Raw genomic sequence first — 20,606 nt, forward strand, 5'->3', positions numbered from 1 at the left:
GAATGCACATGCACAAAATTAAGCATCAGCACTGATCTCCTCTGCTCGTACTTGAATTCCTGCTCTTGTTGGTTTTTCAGTCCTAGTGTTTGCAGGCTCCATGCTCTTTCCCTTTCCAAACCTTTGCTGACATTCAGTCCACTGTTGTCCTTCCACAACTTAAATGTCTTCTTGTCTTTGACAAATAGACATTTTTTTGCAAAATGAGACATTTTAGCTCGGCTCTAAACAGCAGCAGTTTCTAATTTCTACATGTCTAAGCTGGGCTAAATATCACGGCTAGTAGGTTAGAATCCTACCTTTTGAGACACTACCGCTTTTTTGGGGGACTTCTTGATTGATCGCTAAGTTTTCACAGTCCTAGACTTTTGATTGTGTCAAGGATTGTATCCCACTTTAGAAAACGCAGTGCCCTCAGTCCACACAAAGGCTGAGCAGAATCCATGAGAAATGTATTCGTCTTCCTCAGTCGTTTGGAAAACCCAATTCAACACCTGGCACAGCTAAGACAGGCTGCCAGAAGGGATTCTAGGCTTCAAGTGTAGATGTGGCTACTTTCTTTCCAAAGGTACCCATTCATTTTTCTTAAGTGAATTGGTTATAGAAACCCGGAAGACCCAACCCACCTCCCAGGAGAAATCTCTGAGATCTAAGACAGGAACTCCAGAAGTGGTAAGCAGTGACAGTTGTCCTTGACACTGGATCAGTCCAAGAGTACATATCCCACAGTACAGTGGAATATGTCCACACAGGAAAGGGTGTTTACTGGAAACTTTTACAAGGAAAGATGAGAGTGGGGAGCTCTGTTATCTGCTATATTCACAGATGGACTAACAGAGGCCACTCTGGGGTACCAATGCAATACTTACCTGTGTGCAGGACTTCTGACCACCCTCCTAAAAAACCTACATACACAAGAACATCTTAATATCAAGGAAGAAAACGTCTGTTCCTAATGCACACTGTGAAACCCCCTTCTCCTCTGCTCACATGCCATTTCCAGAGTCTGAGCTGTCCTTCCCCCTGTTGCTTCCCCACAATGGTAAATTCCCATCCTTCTGTGTCTGAGACAGCAGATACAACAATGATGTGGATTGTAAATATGCTCAGCTCAGCAACAGTCTGAGCCAGGCAGAACTTTTAAGAGCTATTACAATTTTTCATGGTGTTTTTATGGTTTGTCTTTCCTCAATTGCTCCTGCTCTAGGCATCTGGCTATTTGGCCATTCCCACTGGGCATCTTGGTATGAGTGTGTTCAAGCTGAGTTAAAAGCGACTTGAAAGACAGTGAATTCCATCAGTATCTTGCTAAAGTCTGACATGTATTTCCCTAAAACTAGAAATGCCATTTTGTATATGAATCCTTCTGGAACAGGGTATTAACTGGCATTACCTGAATTCACCCTGTTTTACTTCTCACTACCTATCAATTGATGCAGCACAAAGGTGGGTTCAGAATGCAAAAACTAACTCCCAGGACAGAGAGAAGGAATTTCATTGAGAGCAGCTTTCATTGAGAGCTCTCAGTAAGGCTTGCATCAACCTTTGTTGGGACTTTTTTGCTCTATCACATCTCCAAAATTAAAGGACTAAAAAGTAAGCAATCTTCCTAGTCTCTCAGCTTCTCAATAGAGATTGTCTCTTTCTTAATCTCATAAAAATCCAGAATGATTCCCATCTGTTGGAACTTAGCTGACTTCCAAGGAAGCAAAGGCATGCCCAGCTTGCAATTAGGCTAAGATAAATACCAAAGAGAGCATGTGTCAGACCCTTTAATATGTCACATATTCCCAAACTTTGACATGAGGTGTTTGCTTACCTAAGAGCAACTAATTCCAGTAACCAGTGAATCCGAACTTGTTCAATGCCGCCATGTGGAACAGAAGAAATGTAGGCAAGGTTCAGCTCTTGGTCTTTGCTCAGGTCAAACAAGTCAGCACGGCTGTGAGGTAAAGGAGGGCTTCAGGAAAAGATGGACAGAAAAGAAACACATTGCAATATCAAATAATAGCTGCGCTGGGCATACAACAATTCCTGTGCCACAACCCTACACCACCTGCATATTCCTACACAGCATGAGGAGTACTGCCTAACATGAGATGAAAGCAAAATGCAGTTGCAGGTTATTTGGGGCTAACCGGCTTTCATGTAATTTGGCAAAGTACATTACAACCTGGGTGCATCTCAGTGCCACACTGGAAGGAAAACCCTGCCAGCAGTCAGTGCTGCATAGACAGCAATCTCAGGCAGCCGTGGCCTGAGGAAACCATGCAGTGACAGTCACCTTGTCTCTCAATAACTTACCATAAAGGACCTCAGTGTCTTTTAGGCTTTGCAGTGGAAATCAGACCTGCTGACGTCTGCAGTAAGAAAAATATGGGCTTGACCTTTCTGCTGAAGTTCTTGCAATGACATCAATTCCTTCTCTGCTGTGAACGCTACTACACTTGTTAGAAACAGAATTGGACGCTCAGAGCCTTCACATTCCTTCAGGCAGGTTCAGCTCACCCTTAAGCATAAGACAGCACAGGAGTGTGTGGTTTGAAGTTTCTATGCTTGATTCTGCAAGCAGTTTAACAGGCTAATGGCTATACAGCAATGATCATATTAACTTGACTTTGATGTCTACTTAATACATTGAAATTAACATTACTCTGTGGCAAATCTTTGTTGTTCCTATCTCCACAGATAAATACTACAAGATGGAGATCTCAACCCCACCTTTCACAAGTCAGAAACTTAGAATGCTGCATGGTTCACTGGGTTTGGGCACCCTTAGGGACTTTCATAAAGCCTCCTCATATTGTGCAGTCTGAATGATAAAGTCTGAATGAAAATTTGTATTACAAGAAGGATAAAACAACACTGTCCCTAAGGCTTGGTAAAATACATCCATGTGTCTTCGCACTGCAGCAAGACATGACTTGTGCTTTAACTACAAATCACCTAGTATATGTGAGCCCCTCTCTGTAATGTCACCAGCATACAAGACACTTAAAAACCATTTCTATAAGACAGCTTCAAGTTACACAAGTGATACTGAGAAATTACGAGCTCCATTCTTACTAAAAATGTATCAGCCATTTTGGTCTTTTTAGTTGTTCCAGTGGATAAGTACAATGTCAACAATCAGGTTCTAATGGAGTGCTTCAATACTAGTCTGAAATTCAAAGCAGCTTCCATTCAATACTGGCAAAGATATTTATTTTTGCTTAGTCCAGGTTAATAAACACTCTGAAATTCACACTCTGTTAGAGAAAAATCTTGCAGAAACCATGACGAGATACGGAAGAAAGCTGACAGAACAGTGGGTTTTGTTAGCAGTGCTATCCGTGTCTGTCCTTTCCTATTCCCAGTGCACAGTGCCCATCTAAGAGTACTCCAAGCCTTGCTTCCAGGCTTTCTCAGCTGCTGATCCACAGCTGTGCACTTGCCCATAAAAGAAGCTTTAGCAGCTGGAATTCAGTTGTGCCACTGTGTGAGCTTTCAAGGGATTTTCAGAAATACCAGTGTTGGCCAGGTGTTATAAATGAGTAACTGCTGACCCATGAATAGCCTCTGCCTCTGCTACTGCTCCTCTGCCTTTCCCTCACATGCCTTTCATGTTTGCAGCTTTCAAAGCTTTTCACACAATTAATACCATGGATGTTTCATAGGCTGCAGTTTAAACGGGTTAAACATATTTTTAAGGCAGATTTTTATTAATGTTTCCTAACACTGTGAGCAAAATTTAAAAAAAAAAAAAAAAAAGTTAACAAGAAAAAAAAATCCTGAAAGCCCAAACATTTCATCAGAATGTATTTTAGCTCCTGTTGTGTTTTCCCCACAATGGAAAACTAAAGAAAAATCTTTCAAGTTTTGTCTCATGGTACCTTTATGCATGACACAAAAAAAGTGCACAAATTCCTTTTTCCAAAGCACATGCTGATTCCATCCCTATTGCAACTCTTTTCCATACAAGGGTTATTTAACCCACTGTATGCCCAAATGAAGGAGATCATAATCAGTTTAAAACAGGATACAAGCAAGGCAGTGGAATATATCATCTCTTGCTTTCATGCCTGCTAGAAGCCTTTAGGAATCTCACAAAACTTGAAGGCTGTTCCAACCCCAGTTAGCTGAGCAAGACCAGACTCTCTCCAAGAAGTAAATCAATACCAGAACACAGTGGTGGAGTTCAGATTGCTTCATGGTCACAGCCTTCCCCTAAACTTAGGTCAACCTGACCCAGTGGCTGCATCGTGAAGACAGTGCATCTGGAAAATGTCTGTCAAGAACAAACTCCTAGAACTATCAGTCTTTTGTCTGGTACTACTGGAACTATCACAAGTTTTGCCTGGGGCCCCTTAGGGGCCTCGGCAATGGAAACGCTCAAAAGTAAAGGGAAATGAGTTCTGAATATCAACATACGTACTGTACTGGGGAAGAAGAACTTTGTATGTTCGAAGGGGGAAAGGAAGCAAGCCAGAGAGAGAAGGAATGTCGACTAGGCCTATTTTTTGGCCAGTTCACATTAACTGGCCACATCCCACATCCCGCCCTACACTGGTGGAGCTGGTCCAAGAGCAGGCTAAGCAGCAAGGGAGGCAAGGGCCCTCTGATCCCACGTCAGCAAGCCCGGGAGAACCTCCGTTCATCCCGGAGGGCAGCGTCCGCACGCCCTGGGGATCGAGAGGGCGGCATGCAGCCGAGCTGAGGGCCAGAGAACCCCTGCCCAGCGGGTCGGGGCCCAAGGCCGGGCAGTGCGCGCTTACCAGAAGCCAGTGCTCCTCCAAAAGTGCTGCAGGGGCCGCTCGGCTCGCCGGGCATCCACGTACACCTCGTACGCCGCGGAGCCCGCGCCCAGCGGCACCAGCACCAGCCACAGCAGCGGCCACGGCAGCGGCCCCATGGCGCCGCGAGGGCCGCGGGGCCGCGGAGCGGGGCCCCACCACCGCCCGCCGCCGACGCGCCAGGGCACGCCCAGGGGCCGAGAGGCCCCCGCCCCCCGGAGCCCGAGGCCGGGGGGCCTGCTGGCCGCCGCGCTGCTCACGACCCCGCAGGGCTGAGGCCGCTGTCCCGGCGCCGCCGGCTCCCGGGACTCTCCCCGCGGCGGTGCCGCGGGGCGGGCGGCGGCGGCTGCGCCTCTCCCGCGCCCCGCACGGGGGCGGTGCGCACCGCCACGCCCGCGCTCCGTGTGCCAGGCGTGCGGGAAGGCCGCGCTGACGGAGCGGAACCGCCCTCCTTCCCCGGAAAAGCGTAGGGGCAGGGGGGAGTTGTGTCCGCTGGCTACGTGTAAAACAATTTATTGATCTCGCCGTGGCAAAGAGGAGCGGGCGCTCTCAGTCCAGAAAGCAAGCCGCATGCTGGGCTGCATCCAGAGCAGTGTGGGCAGCAGGGAAGGGAGGGGATTCTGCCCCTCTGCTCTGCTCTGGTGAGACCCACCTGGAACTCTGCATCCGGTTCTGGGATCTCAGCACAGGAAGGACGTGGACATGTTGGAGCAGGTCCAGAAAAGGGCCGTGAAGTTTGCAAGGGGACTGAAGAACTCCCCTACAGCAGGCTAGGAAAGTCGGGGCTGTTCAATTCCGTACACTAACGGATACAAATTGAAAGAGGGGAAGTGTAGGTTAGTTATTGGGAAGAAATTCTTTGCTGTGAAGGCGGTGAGACACTGGAACAGGTTTCCCAGGAGGGTTGTGGATGCCCCAGCCCCAGGCATTGTTCAAAGCCAGGCTGGAAAAGGCCTCGAGCGACCTGCTCTGGTGGGGTATCCCTGCCCGTGAGAGGGGGATGTTGGCAGTAGATGATGTTTAGGGTCCTGTCCAACCGTAGCATTCTATTAATTCCATGATTTTATGAAGAGCTTTAAATGTGCTTTGTTACACACAACCTGTAGTTTGATTCTCTTAAGGCTTGTTTGTTACCATGTGTACCTGAGTGGGAGTCCCTGGGGTGGGACTCTCATGATCGGGATCATTCTCATTTACCTACTGTGCCTTTGGGAATCTTGTCAAGCCTTCCAGGCAGGGAATGCAGTTCTGTGCTGCTAGCTGCACCCGCAGCTGGGACAACAGCTGCCTTTGGGTGAGTGCAGCTGCCTGGGCTTCAGTGAGAGCTGATGGCATTTTGCCAGCTGGAAAGGGTGATCCGTGAGAGAAGGACCTTGTACCCACTCAAGCTTGCTCTTTTGTTAGGTTCCCCTCCAGGGGGATAGATTTCTGTGCCTTCAATACCATGGGCAGCATTGTAAAATCTAACTCTGAAGTGATGCTGTTTCTTTCAGTAGTGTAGCGGTTCTATACACCCATATCAATCACCAAATTGTCACTGCGCTCATAATATCTCTGCAACATACTAAAGGTATTAGGCATGTATATCTCATATCAGGAGTCTTACCAGCAACACAGCATGGATCTTAGTTCTGCTTTTCCTATGGAGGGCCTGTTTTTAAAGCTCAGTGTATGACAATGTTGCAGCTTTTACCCGTGGTCTGGTGGGTTTTGTAGCCCCAATATTTCCTTCTTCGTCAATTCCCAGCCTTTGGGATGAGTAGTTGAACTGGATGTGGCCTGCAGCTGTCTGTTGCCTTTCCCCTTAGCTGGGTGGTGCTGTGCTGCCTCGAAACCTGCAGTAGCTCAAGCACTAGATTTCTGCCAACAGGCTGTGCAGGTTGCACACAGACATAATACCTGCTCTCTGGTGGTGATTGCCTGTGCTAGACTTGTTTTCTTGCAGTGTTCAGCCCCACAGAAGTAGTATGTGATGCAGGAGCATGGGTACACTCCTGAGGGAGCTTGAAAGCTTGAAGGTGCCTGGGACATGTCATCCTAGAGTTTCATGAGATTATCAAGGGTTGGTCAGTTGTATAGGAGAGAACAGGGTGCGTTACTCTGCTGTGTAGTGCAGGATATGCCATTTCCTCTCAAGAGCTTCAGATTTTTTTGTTTCTGTTTCAGAAATGTTTCATGTTTTTCCAATGGGCTTTCTGGACTTCGTAGCTGAGGTGTTCTGTGAGAGGAGGGCAACTGCTGGTATATAACATAGTCTGGGTAGATGCAAGCAGACTCAGAGTGATGAAGATACTTCTCAGCCCTTCACAAGTGCTTAATTCCTCATTACTTAGTTTACTTAAGAGGTGATTAGGAGGTCTTCTATCACCTCTGCTGAATACAATAAATTTAGCAAGTATTAAGTGAGTGCTTCAAATTCTTGACACCATCCATGTGCATATCTTTAATATCCCAAAGCTGTCTACATGCAAGGGCAGGATTTGACATCTCCCTGCATTTGTGATGTCTCAGTATATTTCAGCCAGTGCATGTAGCCTAGGGTTACTTGTTAAATGCTCTCTCATTTTTCCAGGAACATGGACCTTATCACCCAGGAGTCACCTATTCCACTGTGGTTGAACATGACTCAAGGGGGTTGTTTTGCTGCGAATCAGCACTGTACAACTATTTTTGTCTTCAGATGTAACCTGGTCCATCTAGTTGTGTCATTATGACTGTTAGGCTGAGGGCTTCACATCAGCCTGACAATGTTTTGTCTCAGCACTTGTCTCAGCCCAAGATTGTTTTAGCTCTGCTAAGGGTTGTTTGATAGTTGTGTGACTGTTGCCTAAACTTTTTCAGCTTAGCTCAGTAACTAGCATCAAAGATAAAACATGACAGGCCGCAGCAAGGGCCATCTTATCCCTGAGGAGACTGGCAGCCTCATCACCAGCCCCATCCACTGCCTCTGAACCAAGGAGCAAGGCAGGTGCTGAGTGACAAATGTGGTCAGCCCAGAGTCCAGGTCATCAAATTTGGACCAGACAAATACCATGACAGGACAATTTTGGGGCCAAACTGGGAAGTCAATCTGCGAATCAGAGCCTAGATCAAAGGTCTGTGGCCAGATGTAGGTGGTGCTGATATCAGCATTTGTGCAAGACAGCTTGAGTAGGGGTTGAAGCCCCTCTGAGTTGGGGCTCCTGGATTAGAGGGGGAAGGTTGTGTTGCAAACAGTGACAATATTTAGTTCTTATAGATGGAAAGGACCACTCATAGATGTAAAGATGCAATGTTCTTCCTGTACTGGGTTAAGTACCAGTTTCTTCACTTCAGGAAGACTGGGGTATTGGGCCTGAGGCTAGTATGTATTCCAGCTGCTCTTAATTTGGGAGAGAAATAAATCTGAAAGATTTTACTGCCAGTTGTAAAGTTCTGGATTTACTCGACTGTCCCTGACCAAAGAAGAACCCTCTGTCTGAGTGTCAAAAGTTTAGCTGGAAACTAATGAAAGCAAAATAGATGTTAAGAAAACATCCAAAATAGCCCTAAATGGGGCTCAGGCAACCAGACTACAATGACCAAGAGCCTACATTTGATGAAGAAATTGGCATGCCAAGGACTTGGTGTGAAACCCACTTCCTGCTTGGGGAGAGCTTATGTCCTTCCTGAGTCTCAGGAAGGACAGAGGTGGGCAAAACTTAAGGGCAGAGAAAAGAGATAGATGTAGGAATTTAATGTGTATCAGTCTCGCTCTTGTTTTCAGAATGTTGGTTCCACTGTAACTGAACTAAAGCTAGTGACCTCCTGAATTTTAGTTAGACTGTTGAGACCCTATTCAGACAAACGATAAATTCTGAGCTCCACATATAATCGGTATTCCCTTTTGCCCATAGCAAAATTTATTTTAGAATGTAGGAAGAGTGTTGCAGAGCTACCAGAGAGAATGACATTGATGTTACCATGGCAGTCACATCTGTTATGACTGGAGTCAGGTAGAAGAGAGGCAGCACTATGGTGGTTAGCTGAGGATAATACACTGCCTTGCATCCTTCTGACAAGCTACCTTATCTCCTCAGTTTGGCTGCGTCAGATCCTTAGGGTAAAAATTACCGTGTTTTTGTATGGCATACCTCATAGTTGTTTCTGTTACAACTCCTTTAAGTCCTTTGGTGGAATGAGGATTTGTATATATTTACATATGGACAGAGCACATTCCACCTCTTGCTTTGAGGAAGGGACGCTGAATGTGGAGGCAAGAACAGATTTATCCCTCAAAACTTAATAGTCTTTGGTACTGTCTTTACTCCTAGAACTGGCATCAGTACACAGGGTGGATAGAGCATGGGAAGTTGATTTCCACAAATTGATCTGCCAAGTTCATTTAAAAAGAAGCCAGGTTAGAAAACATCACCTGCTCTTCCCTCATTCTCTCAGATCTTTGTTTCATAATAAAACATAATAAAAGGTTGGCCAAGCATGATTTCCTTTTAGTGAATCCGTGCTGACTACTCCTGATCATCTTCTTGATCAGGATCATCATCTCATCCTGATCATCAACTCATTCATTCAGGTCTTTGTTTCATCATAAAACGTTGGCCAAGCATGATTTCACTGCAGTGAATCCATGATGACTACCCCGGTCATCTTTTTGTCATCATGTGGATAGAGATGGCCTCCAGAATGAAGTGCTCTGTTACCTTTCTAGGGGTGGAGGTGAGACTGACTAGCCAGTATTTCCCTGGGTCCTTCTTCTTGCTCTTTCTGAAGATGGATGATATTTGGTTTCTTCCAGTCCTCAGGCACCTCTCCTGACTACCCTGGCTTCTCAAAGATCTGGGCTATAGTTGTAGGAGAAGATCACACTGTCTGCAACTCTCTGATACTGTCAGTGCACTGGGGCTGGATGAGAAGGGTTGGTGGATCTGTTTTATCCTCTGTCAGCACCTTTCTTCTGCATGAGTGGGAATATCTGAAGACCAGAAGGGAAACTTTCAAATTCTATGGTTCAGCACCAGTAGTGCTGCGTACTACCATGCAAAGACCATTAAGCAGTGGACATTTCTCAGCACTGAATTGCATTTCATGGTACAAAACCAGTGGAAGTTGTAATCAGTCACTGCTATCTGGGCAGGAGCAAATTTTTGAACTATGGTTACAGTTCCCAAATGCTGCAAGATTCATGCCAGCTTTTGTTTTGCAGCTGATTCAGATGGGAATATTTATTATTTATATAGCTGTTTTTAATTGATCAGTTAACTTGTCATATGCCATAGTGCTCAGTAAACAGATTCCAAGACACACTTTTTTTGTGAATTAGAATTAAGTCTTCTGTATTCAGTCTGAAAGCAAGTTTTGGAAATCTGTGATGCTGGTTGTGCTAATATGAAAGTTGACTCATGTATGGAACTTTATGTTCAGGTTAGATGCCAGTCAACAGTTAATAAATACACATTTGGAAGGCTGCCACCAAAATGGAAAGGCACAGGATGTACACATCCTCACTTGTTTGTTCCACAGGACATGGATTGTAACTGATGTTTTGTGTGGGCTGTGGAGAGGAAGAGGCAAAAATAATAACAAATTAGAGAATCCTCTAGAAAAATCAGAATGGCCCTTCTGTGAGTCCTCTGGAAAGCTTGCATTGGCTCTTTTTGTCTAAATAGATGTACTCAGATGTACTCAGATGTACTCAGATGTACTCAGATGTGCTCAGATGTACTCAGTTAAAAATATGTCTCCTTTACAAGAGCTATTTGCCGCTTTGACACCAAGTATAGCCTTAATTTCCATGTTAGACTTCCTGTGGCTATCATATGAGCTTGTGAGACAACCTATTAGAAGCTTTTCCAGTTATGAAGCATGTCAATAACAGAGAACATAAGTGCTCTCACAGCATTGTGTTTGTGAAGTAAGTAAAGAAAACTGAGGACAGTGGGCCACTACCCCCTTCAAGGAATAAAGATGGTTTTTTTCTGTCATATGATCTTCTCAGCCTTATTGCTTATAACCAGTCAGCCAAAGTTCAAAAATAAATGCTCTATCTTTCATTCTACTATTGCTACAGCAAAGCTGTGGTTTGTCTCTAGTCTCTTTTATGTCTATCTCATATAAGCTCTAATTAATGTTTAATTCCTTACTAAAGTCTTCCATTAAGGACTCACTTTATTTCTGGGAGGCACAGGGCCATCACAACTAACTTGTATCATTTGTTTGACAGTTTTATGGTTCAGCTGGAACAATTTGCAGAGCTGTCCATCAGTATCTTCCCTGTAGCTTTGCAGCCTTTCTATTTTAGTCATGAACTGCAGAATAGAGCAGAGTTACAGGTCACTAAGTGATACTTAGAAACTGAAGGAATAAAGTTCGGAAAAGCCACTGGAAATACTTTGCCTAATAATTTATTAAGCTGTTTTACTTGTTTTGTAAAGGTTTAATGCTAGTGCATTAGAAGAGGAGCTGTGCTTCAGAGATATTTTCTCAGCAGTGCAGGACTTGGAATATTTTTGTTTCATGGGTTTACACAGTTCTCCCCATCAAGAAGTAGCACTAACTCTCACTTCTCTGAAGCTGTATAGGGGATGGCAGATGCCTCCGCTGTCTTAGCATGGCCTTGGCAGTGCACTGTGAAAGGCTGGTGAAAGCCTTTCTGCACTCTCCCAGTGTTTGGGCATCATCTGGTAAGGTACTAGCAGGGAGAGAGAGAGAGGAAGAGGTATCAACAGCTTCAGCTATTGGGCAGCTCTGCAGGTGCACTGCCTTGCAAGACCAAAACAAATCTATGCCCTTAGCCCTTCAGAGGTGGACAATCTCAAGCTGTCTGTGAAATGGCTGTGCATCTCCTTTAGGTACTTGCATATAATTCTTTGTCATATATCTTCCCCTACACTACTTGTCTTATAACAGCTGTTGAATCTCGACAGATTTACCTGTGGGCACAGTTGTACACAAGCCATAAATAAATAATGACAGTTTGTGATAACGTCCCCATTTCACTGCCATTTCAAATGATAGTGCACAATATTCATGCCAGCATTTCATACAGCTTCTCCATGAAGCCCATCCTTCTGCGGAAGCAATGACCAGTCCCAGGGCAGCAGCCTCTTGCCAGCTGCTTCACCATTTTATACAGTGCTCTCTAGAGGCTTTTTGTAATAGTAGCAGTCTGCTAAAACACACAGTACTGTCATGTGAAAAGCCTGAGGTTTGCAGCTCAGCCTTATAAGCCATGCTTAGCCTGATGCAGAGTGAAAGAAACAAGTAACCCTGAAAATATGTGGGCACAGTTGTGCCCAAGCTAAAGTAAGGTGGACTTGTTGCATGGCTTGAAAAATTGTTGGTGTGCTTGCCCACAGGTTTCCATTCAAGGAGAAGGTGTAGGTTATAATTGTGGGTAGATAATTCATGGGAAAGCTTCTGACGCAAGGTTTTGTCATTTGCACAGTGGAGGAGTGGGTGTGCTCAAGTTTACTGAGTACTCTTTTTCAGGGAAGAGAGCTCTCCAAATCATGCATGTTAAAATGAGTTCAGACAATGTATTAAAACAGTGCACAAGGTCATTCAGCTTCAGGAGTTTGCAGCTGCTTCCCACATAGAATATGTGAATTCTTCTGCACATTTAGAATTCCCAGTTTCACTTCCTTCTGAAAATGGACTGGTGAACTCATTGAACTGGAGGATAACTGCTTTCCTCCAGAGCCCAAAGCACATTTAGCAGCTCAGCAGATATGAGTGTTGCACACTCATTTGGGATTTTATGGGTGTATGCTTCTGTACCACTACGTGCTGTGATGTAGCCTAATCTGGACAGAATAGCACCATTGGAGGGATGAGATTAACACAGTGCATCCATTTCCTTGCACCTATTCTTAGGGCCTTCATTACCTATTGACATGATTAGTAAAAATGTATATGCATGCACAGACACAAACACACAGATAAATATTCCTCTTACCAAGAGAGTCAGCTCTCAATTTCTTGTCAATCAGTGGTTGCTGTCTGCAAACAGGTTTCCTTAGAGTGATGACATCCCGCATTATCCTTTTTCTGCATGGTGGCTTCATTTTTCTGCATGGTGGCTTCATTTTTCTTCATGGGACTTCTTTTGCTGCTCCCAGATTTCCATCTTACTTCTTACGGTTTCTACCTGGCCAAATGGGTGAGAAAGGATGATTTTTTGGGGGAAAGGATATGCAAAGGAACAGCACTAAAACCTATATTTTCCAAACCAGATCCTCTTCTTTGGCTTGTGTTTTGCAAACTTCAACCATACTGATAAAAATTTCTTTCAAGTTGTTGGGATTTTTGGGTTGAAGTTGGAAGGATGAAATAACTGTAGAAATAAGAGAAACAAAACAGAACTGAGAAATATCTTTGAGAGCTATTTATGTAAGAAGTAACAAAGTATTCTGTGTGTACAGGCTACCAAGGCAGTAAAATCTAGAGGTATTTATCAGACTGGCTTTAAATTTTAATAGTTTTCCCTTCCTAAAACTAACAATTTTCTTTTTGAAATCTACCTTCAAAAAACCCCACAAATTAGTGAACTTAAGCACAAATTAGTTTACCTGAAAAATTTCTACTGTTCATAGAAGTCATAGAGGAAAAGGACCTGCTCTTTGCAAAACAATGTACTTTGTTTCCTTTTTTACCTTCTTGCAAACTTTAACCTCTTCTGAGCTGCAAAGCTTCTAGCCATCTCTAAAGAAGGGGATCCTATTGGCTGAGCCAGCAACACTTTAATTCCAGCAGATGTTAGCTGTCAGTGCTGCTCATTTCTCATGGGTCTGCTCAGGGAATATCACCCTTTGCTCTTCCTTGTCAAGCTGCAGCTCATTGGCAATGTAAATATGTCAGACGATCACTGACACAGTCTTGCCTGTCTTGGTGCTGATGTTTGACATGGCACCAACATACCGTGATGCCCAGCTGACGCTGTGTGTCAGTTTTTGCTCTTCATCGTGTTTTCCCCATAATGTTTGCACTTCTGGCCCTGGAACGTTATAACTGAATTTGCACCCTGAATCCATGGGGGGTCCTGCCAATTTATATTTACCTTCTTCACCTTTGATTCAAAGATTCAATGCTGCATCTTTTATAGTATGAATGAATGACAGTTGACATTTACCTGGCCTTTTATGCACATCCCAGCTCAACACATGCTCTGGCTTCGATTATATCTTCGTATTTACATCCCTCCTTACGCAGGTAATGCAGGATGATTTAAAGTGCTTTTAATAATGAGTTACTGGATGCTCTGACAAAAACCAAATCAAAATACTTAGTTACAGCACTCAGCTGCCCAACTATGTTGGTGATTGTTATCATATGTTTTGCACCAATTTTTGCTTTATTAGATACTGATAAAGATGAGTCATGAGCTCAAATACCATAGATGTGCAATATTGCAGTAACAATACCTTAAGGCATCTATGATATAAAGTCAACATAGGACCTGCTGCACGGCCTCTGGATACCTGCAAAGGAATTGTCTTCCCCCTCCCCCCCCACCTTCTGTCACCCAGTTTTCTCCATAAAAAACAAGAATATTCTCATTATTCATGTAAATTTACCCTGATTATTATCCATCTGAACATCTTCCTTCTTACTGCCTACTTTTCAAATTTTAGAGGGTGTTGGGTGTTACAGCAAATGGATTCTGTGCCAGTCTCAGAGCCCAGAGAAGATCTGAGAGGCAAAACACTGTTATTCTCTTGTGCCAGATCAAACAATGGGGGGAAGGATGAGATCTAGCTAGTCCAACCTAAACAACCCAGAAGGCAGAGTTAACTAGTCCCTGCAGAAAAGGCTCTGAGATGTCTCTGAAGTCAAGCTCTGCAGCAGCAAATCTTCTGTTACTGATAACAGAGAAAGCCTTGAAATGGACACTTCATTAATGGATAGCTAAAATTATTCAGAATTAATCCCCATTAATCAGACTATCTACTTCTCCCTGAAGCAAAGGCAGGAATATCTCAGCTCTGGCTAAACCTAAAATTGCACCACAAAGTCTGTGGCATTGGCAACAGATCACCAAACACTTGTGTTTTAATCCTAAGGCTATGTACAAAACTTGAAGCCTTTCCTCTTCAGACACTGCCTTGCTAGATAATAGCTAGTGGCAATACTTGTGTAACTAAAGCAGACGATGTTTCAAATTAATTTTTTCACTTCTTCCCTCTCTCAGTCACAATGCCCATTATGAGGTTGCTGATATTCCGTCCAAAAGCTTTTTCAGAGCACAAAAGAAAAAATGGTTTCTGACCATAATGACATCAGGCTTTCTCCTTACACTTTCTGGCCAGAGGCACAAGAGGTATTGATGGCTCAGCCTGTCCTAGAAATGTCAGAACTCATGAGGTTCACAAAGCCATGCATTAAATGAAGTGTACAGAACTCTGTAGCTGTCAGACAGTAATTTAACAAATGTAAAGCTGTGCTATATAAAGCGGAGTCAGTCAGCTTTACTGATGGCTTCATGCCTCCTTCACTAATAGAAAGTTATCCATAAGGAGAGATGGACAATTCCACTGACCTACCAAAAGCAGGATCTTGCCACTTGGTTCTTGTTAACCTGAATGTTTCCATTTGTGCCTTCAGTTACAAAAGTACTTTTTGTAGCAGGATTGCTCTTCATATGACAGAGGATGAGGTGTTCCTTTTCTCTTTCTGAATTACTAGAATATTTGGATCTTGATTCATTATCCATTTAAATTGGAAAGGGCTGCTAGTCTACTTTGGCAGACTTGAAGTGCTCTCATTCCAGATGCAAACTTAAGCCAGCCCCAAAAGGTTAAAAAATCATGTTTCAGGACCTCTGGAGCTTTGGTCACTTACACTGCAGTCTCTTTGTTGATTATGCTGCTGCCAATTTAAATTCTGTCAATTTTAGTCCCACAGCAGTCTTTTCCTCAGAAAACTTCATTTGAGAGCCATCAATTAAGTAAAGAATTAGAGGGGTTCAGATATTAGGTTTTTAAAAGGATTAAAAATACTCTCTGCTAAGGAAATGGATTTTTGTCTGAGTGGTTCGGCTTATAGAAGGATGGCACCATTTTCTATGGATAAAAGATTCCTCTCCCTGTCCCTCATTCAAATCAACTGACAGTTGAAATATTTCACATAGGAGGTATGTCACGATGAGATTTCATGGTAGATGTCACTTAGCTGCCTGCTCTTCTGGGAGCCTTGTAAGTAATTGCAGTCATAGCATGCTTCCACTCACCAGGAGCTCTGTCAGAGAGTTTGGGTTTGGCCAAATACTCCTTTAGTTAATTTTTCTTAATTTACCTAAAAGGAAATAAAAACTTCTCATGAAAATCTGCATGATTTTCTGATAAACTGTAGGAATGACTCAGGTAAGTAGATCTGGGCTATTTAAAATAGCTCTGCCAAGTTGTGTCAGCACAACCTGAGTACAAGTTCTGTGGCACAGTGCAGACTCATTTTTAGCACTGAGATAACAATTTTCTCTTTCAAAGAGAACAAAATTCTACAGAGACTTGCACAACCTCCTTCTGGAGGGGATAAATGTCCCTTGTGAAGAATTCTGACAAAGGTCTGCTGATGGAAAATTCAAGCACACTTAATAGGCTTTATTGTGTGTTAAGGATCTGGTAGCAGTGCTGCTCTCAACCTGCGTGCTTTGATTGGTTTTGATAGAGTCTAAAGAAAAACATTTACGCAGTTTCTGAGTTCCACATGAAATCTTTACAGGACTACTGAGGTCTGTCTGACTAAGTTCCTGCCTGTTTCTGCTGTTGATTTTGCTCTAAAATTTCTCGAGCACTTTTGTCCATAGTTTTTACCAGAAGGGCTCCTCCTGACCTGTGAAATCCGATGAAAACAGAAAAAGAGGCTTATTTTCAGATGAAATTATGATTGTGAATATGCCTGATTGTCCAGAAAGTATCTCTTAGTGGCTAGTGCACTGAAGCCCACATTTTCGTGTTCAATTTTTAGTGACTCCCTGATTGCTCAGTGCTTTGGCTATTCCAGTTGTTCATGTGACCATTGAGGTTCTTTTCCTCCTTGCCTTGCCTCTCATGCCAGTTTAGAAACTGACTCCTTTGGAGGTTGTCTATCTATCAGTGTGTTTGTGCTTCTTGCAAAGTGAATCTTTTTTACACTGGAACTTTTTTGACACAGATATTTGGCTGCCCATGCATTACGTGACTGCATCCTCATTGCCCACTGGCTTTAAGAAACTTTGAGAAACCTTTAGTGATGGGTTGGGAAAATAGGCAGAGAGGGAAATACTGGATTCTCTGAGACACAAACACTTTTACTACTACTTTTCTTGTTCCAGAGTGTTGATATTTTCTTTAGGAGCAAAAAGGGAATAAGCAGAGTTTTAAAAAGTTACATTTTCACTAATCACTAGGGATCAACAATACTCCCAAAACCATGCACAGATTATCCCAAACAAGACAGTTTCTTCAAAATCTATGGGACACTAAGGATGAAAGCATCTCACAAACTCTGAAACAAACAGGATTACTTAAACTTCCATCACCTGTTCAGATTTTTTTCCACTTGTTTGCATTTAATAAGGCAAGTTCCCACACAAATTTTGAGTATGTCTTTAACATATACAAACCCTTTTACATGTGCAAACATTCTTGCAGTGTCCTTAAAATGTTGTAATGCCCTGGGAAATGTTGGAGAATTGGACATGAAGAGTTTTTAAGAGAAACATTAGTAGATCATTCCAGTGTTCCAGAATAAGGAGTAAGGACTGAAGTCTTGGGAATTTTCAAACAAAGCTTACAACCTCTTTTTGATATGTATAGAAGTTTCTACACAAGAAGAAGCTGTGTCCTTCAAATTTGTCATCATCTGGGAAAGTTCTTCAGATTTCAGGCCAAGGTACCATAGATATCAAAGGGGCATTGATTAATTTCATTACAGGGTAAATCTGAGAAGTGAATGCCAGAATTCCTGCAGATGTGGATTATTCACCTCATACATTTACAAGTTCTCTCAAATGGCATTTGTTTTTTTATTGGATGGGGTGCCTGCTGGGAGCTCGACTTTCAGATTACCTGGAACATTGCTAAGGCTTTGCTCCAGCATCAGCAAAGTGAAAGGGTTTACTTCGCTATCCAACCTGGCAAAACTTTTCCCCTTACTTAGCTTCTCTACAGAATGTTAGTGGCACAGGAATGTCAAGTTTCCTGGTCCAGACGTGATGCAGTTTTTAGGTTTCTATCCCAAATCTGATACTTAATTACATATATGGATGCAGTGTTTTTTTCACCATGCAGTAAAAGGCTTGTTACTTCTGCTGCACTTGGATATGTTGGGGCTCAAATATCCCAGGGATAGACCTTATTTGAGAAGATTTCAATCTGGTGTTCTTCCTATTCCACATTTTGGATAAAACTTAGGACAGATACTATATTTAACATAATTCCCATCTGATGGTTTTGTTTTCTATGCATGTTGCTAATGGTTGAAGCAAGAATAGAACTGTTATTTCAGCCCTGCTTCCTGTTCAAACAATATTTTTTGTCACATATTTTTCTGTCCTCTCACTGATACTTCCAAAGGTCAATTTTAATGAATTTTAAAGAAAATTAAGTCTCTGCAAATTTGTTGTGAATCAAAAACTGCTTAAAGGGAGCAACCCAAATGAGAGTTGTCTCAGCTGAAGGAACAACAGACAAGACTATATGTCTCATTTGGAAGTAGCCACATGGTTAGTCAGCACATTTATGTTAGTTCACTAATCACCATAGATACACACAGCTCCTGCCTAACTTCTACATATGCTGTGTTGTACCCCTTAGGGATCTAAACGGGTGAAAGAGGAATAGTCACAGCTGTTGAGGTAATGGAAGTGTGGAGGGAAAAGAAACACGCACAGAAAATAACATTTCATCACTCCTCCAGTTCACTGACCAGTCCATTTCCCTAATGGCAGCTATGGCCCTTCTTTATCAATTATTTTCCACACTAATTAGTTTAAGGACTCTTTTTCCCCCGCTTAGTTTTTCATTCCCCAACCACCAAGTTCTCCATGGATTTTATTATTTCTTTGGAACACACCCATAAATTTGCTAAAACATTGTCAAGGTTTGGTTTCAGTCCACTAGAATACAGCCTCAGACTGTATGACCATAAGCTTGAATTGTTGGATCAAGAACACTGTTAGGTGTGCTCTGTTCACATGGTGTTTGAGTTACTTGCTCTCTCCAATAGTCTGTTATTTCATGAACTCATAAGGGCTAAAACTTGTGCATTTGCATCTTAACCCCTTTTAGGCTATGCAATTTCAGACCCTACCCTTTCCACTCATCACACTATTGTATTTTCCCTAAAAATATTGCTACTCTAACCATTATCCTCACCACAGGGAAAGGACATGAAGAGGGCCACCCCTCTTCAGTCACTGAATGCAACATTTTCAGGATGTTAAGTCATAGCATTCCTTTAAGCATTCCCATTTACACTTCTGCTTGATTTATTTTTTTCTCTACTTAAGAAATGCTAAATTTCTTAGAAATAAAATGTTGGCTGTGCTAGCATCCCTGGAGGAACAACAGATGTCAGTATAGCATTTGGTGGCTTCCACAAGATCCTATTCAAGCTTGTGTGGGCTTTATGTTATTGCTGATATCACAACTATGTGCATAGAGATTCTGCTGGTCTCTCTCTGTTATAGCTCTTAAGAGTTCCTTCAAAATATTTTGTGATTTCCGTTTTGGGCTTCAAGAGAAAAGGCATCTCTGGTGTCTATGTCTTTGTGCTGTACTCTGATAACTACCTCTGCTTAGCAGACAGCATCATTGGGAATAGGCATCCCTACTTATGTACTTGGCTACTCAGTGTATATTGACTGCCTGACTTACTGACGGCCCATTTCATCCGTGGGCAAGCAGGGGCAGACTCGAGGTGCTGTGGTTCAATCTCTTTAATACAAAAGAAGAGTTAGGAAAAGACTTTATTACAAAGCAAGCTACTGAAGAAATCATGTGCTCAGTTTGTGGAAATGCCAGAATTAACGCAAGCTTCAAGGTCTCTTCCCATACATCATTTAAAATCTGACCAAAAATTTTTTTTTTAAAAAAAATCCTTGATATAAAAGATCCTGAAGCATGAGCACATTATTCTGCACACAGTAGCTGTTGAAGTTCCATCTTCACTCGTGCTTCATACCTCCTGCACACTGGAAGCCACTGGTCAGTGTCTGGTGGATTAGAGAGCAAACACTGTTGGCACATGAGGTCCCTGACCATGAGAGAGGCCAAAGGGGCTTACACATGGGTGAGAGCCAGGCTTTGCTGCAGGGAGTGTGAGTGTACTGTTCAAAGTGTGACACTTGGCAAGCTGGACAGCACTAATGCTTTAGCAAAGGGTAGTGACCTGGAAGGGCTTCTGTGACAGTTGAATAGCTTCCAACAAGCCAGTGAAAGCTGGATTCCTAATATTCTTCTGATAAATACTTTATTAACTTGATTTATTGCAGTGATATCAGAAGCTCAAAAAAAACCAGGGCACTCAACAGTACTCAGGGCTAAGACAGATTAATAGCAATCTTTTATGTCTATGAGACTGCAATGGTCACAGATAAGGCATGTATAACACTGGAAGGTCAGAGGAAACAATGATACAATGCTTTGTTCTTCCCAGTGGCCTGGGAAAAGCTTTGTGTCTTCATTTCTCTATGGCACTCACTCCATAGAAGGATAAAAATGGGATGGAGAAGTGCTGCTGTCAGTGTTGCTTCTGTGAAGCTGTAGGAAATTATACTGGGTGAGAGAGGTGAGAAGTGGAGCACAGACCTAGAGCCCATAAGGCAATCATTTGCCAATTGAAATGGGGAGAGAAGATAGGGGTGGGGGGATGCAGTTC

At 43.0% G+C, this 20,606-nt stretch overlaps 1 protein-coding gene across 1 annotated transcript in view; it reads right to left on the minus strand.

Annotated features, from left to right (window-relative positions):
* IDUA (alpha-L-iduronidase) overlaps positions 1 to 5,150 on the minus strand; it is a 45,842-nt gene extending 40,692 nt beyond the window's left edge. Inside the window, exons 1-2 of the mRNA XM_085043278.1 lie at positions 4,755 to 5,150; positions 1,820 to 1,960 (exon numbers count right to left, since the gene is read on the minus strand). Of these exons, the coding sequence (XP_084899404.1) occupies positions 1,820 to 1,960; positions 4,755 to 4,891 (278 nt within the window). The 5' untranslated portion in view covers positions 4,892 to 5,150. The remainder of the gene's footprint in view (positions 1 to 1,819; positions 1,961 to 4,754) is intronic.
* Between the last annotated feature and the right edge of the window lie 15,456 nt (positions 5,151 to 20,606).

The sequence above is a fragment of the Lichenostomus cassidix genome, chromosome Z (assembly GCF_008360975.1).
Source record: "Lichenostomus cassidix isolate B80296 chromosome Z, HeHo_3.0, whole genome shotgun sequence".
NCBI lineage: Eukaryota > Metazoa > Chordata > Aves > Passeriformes > Meliphagidae > Lichenostomus > Lichenostomus cassidix.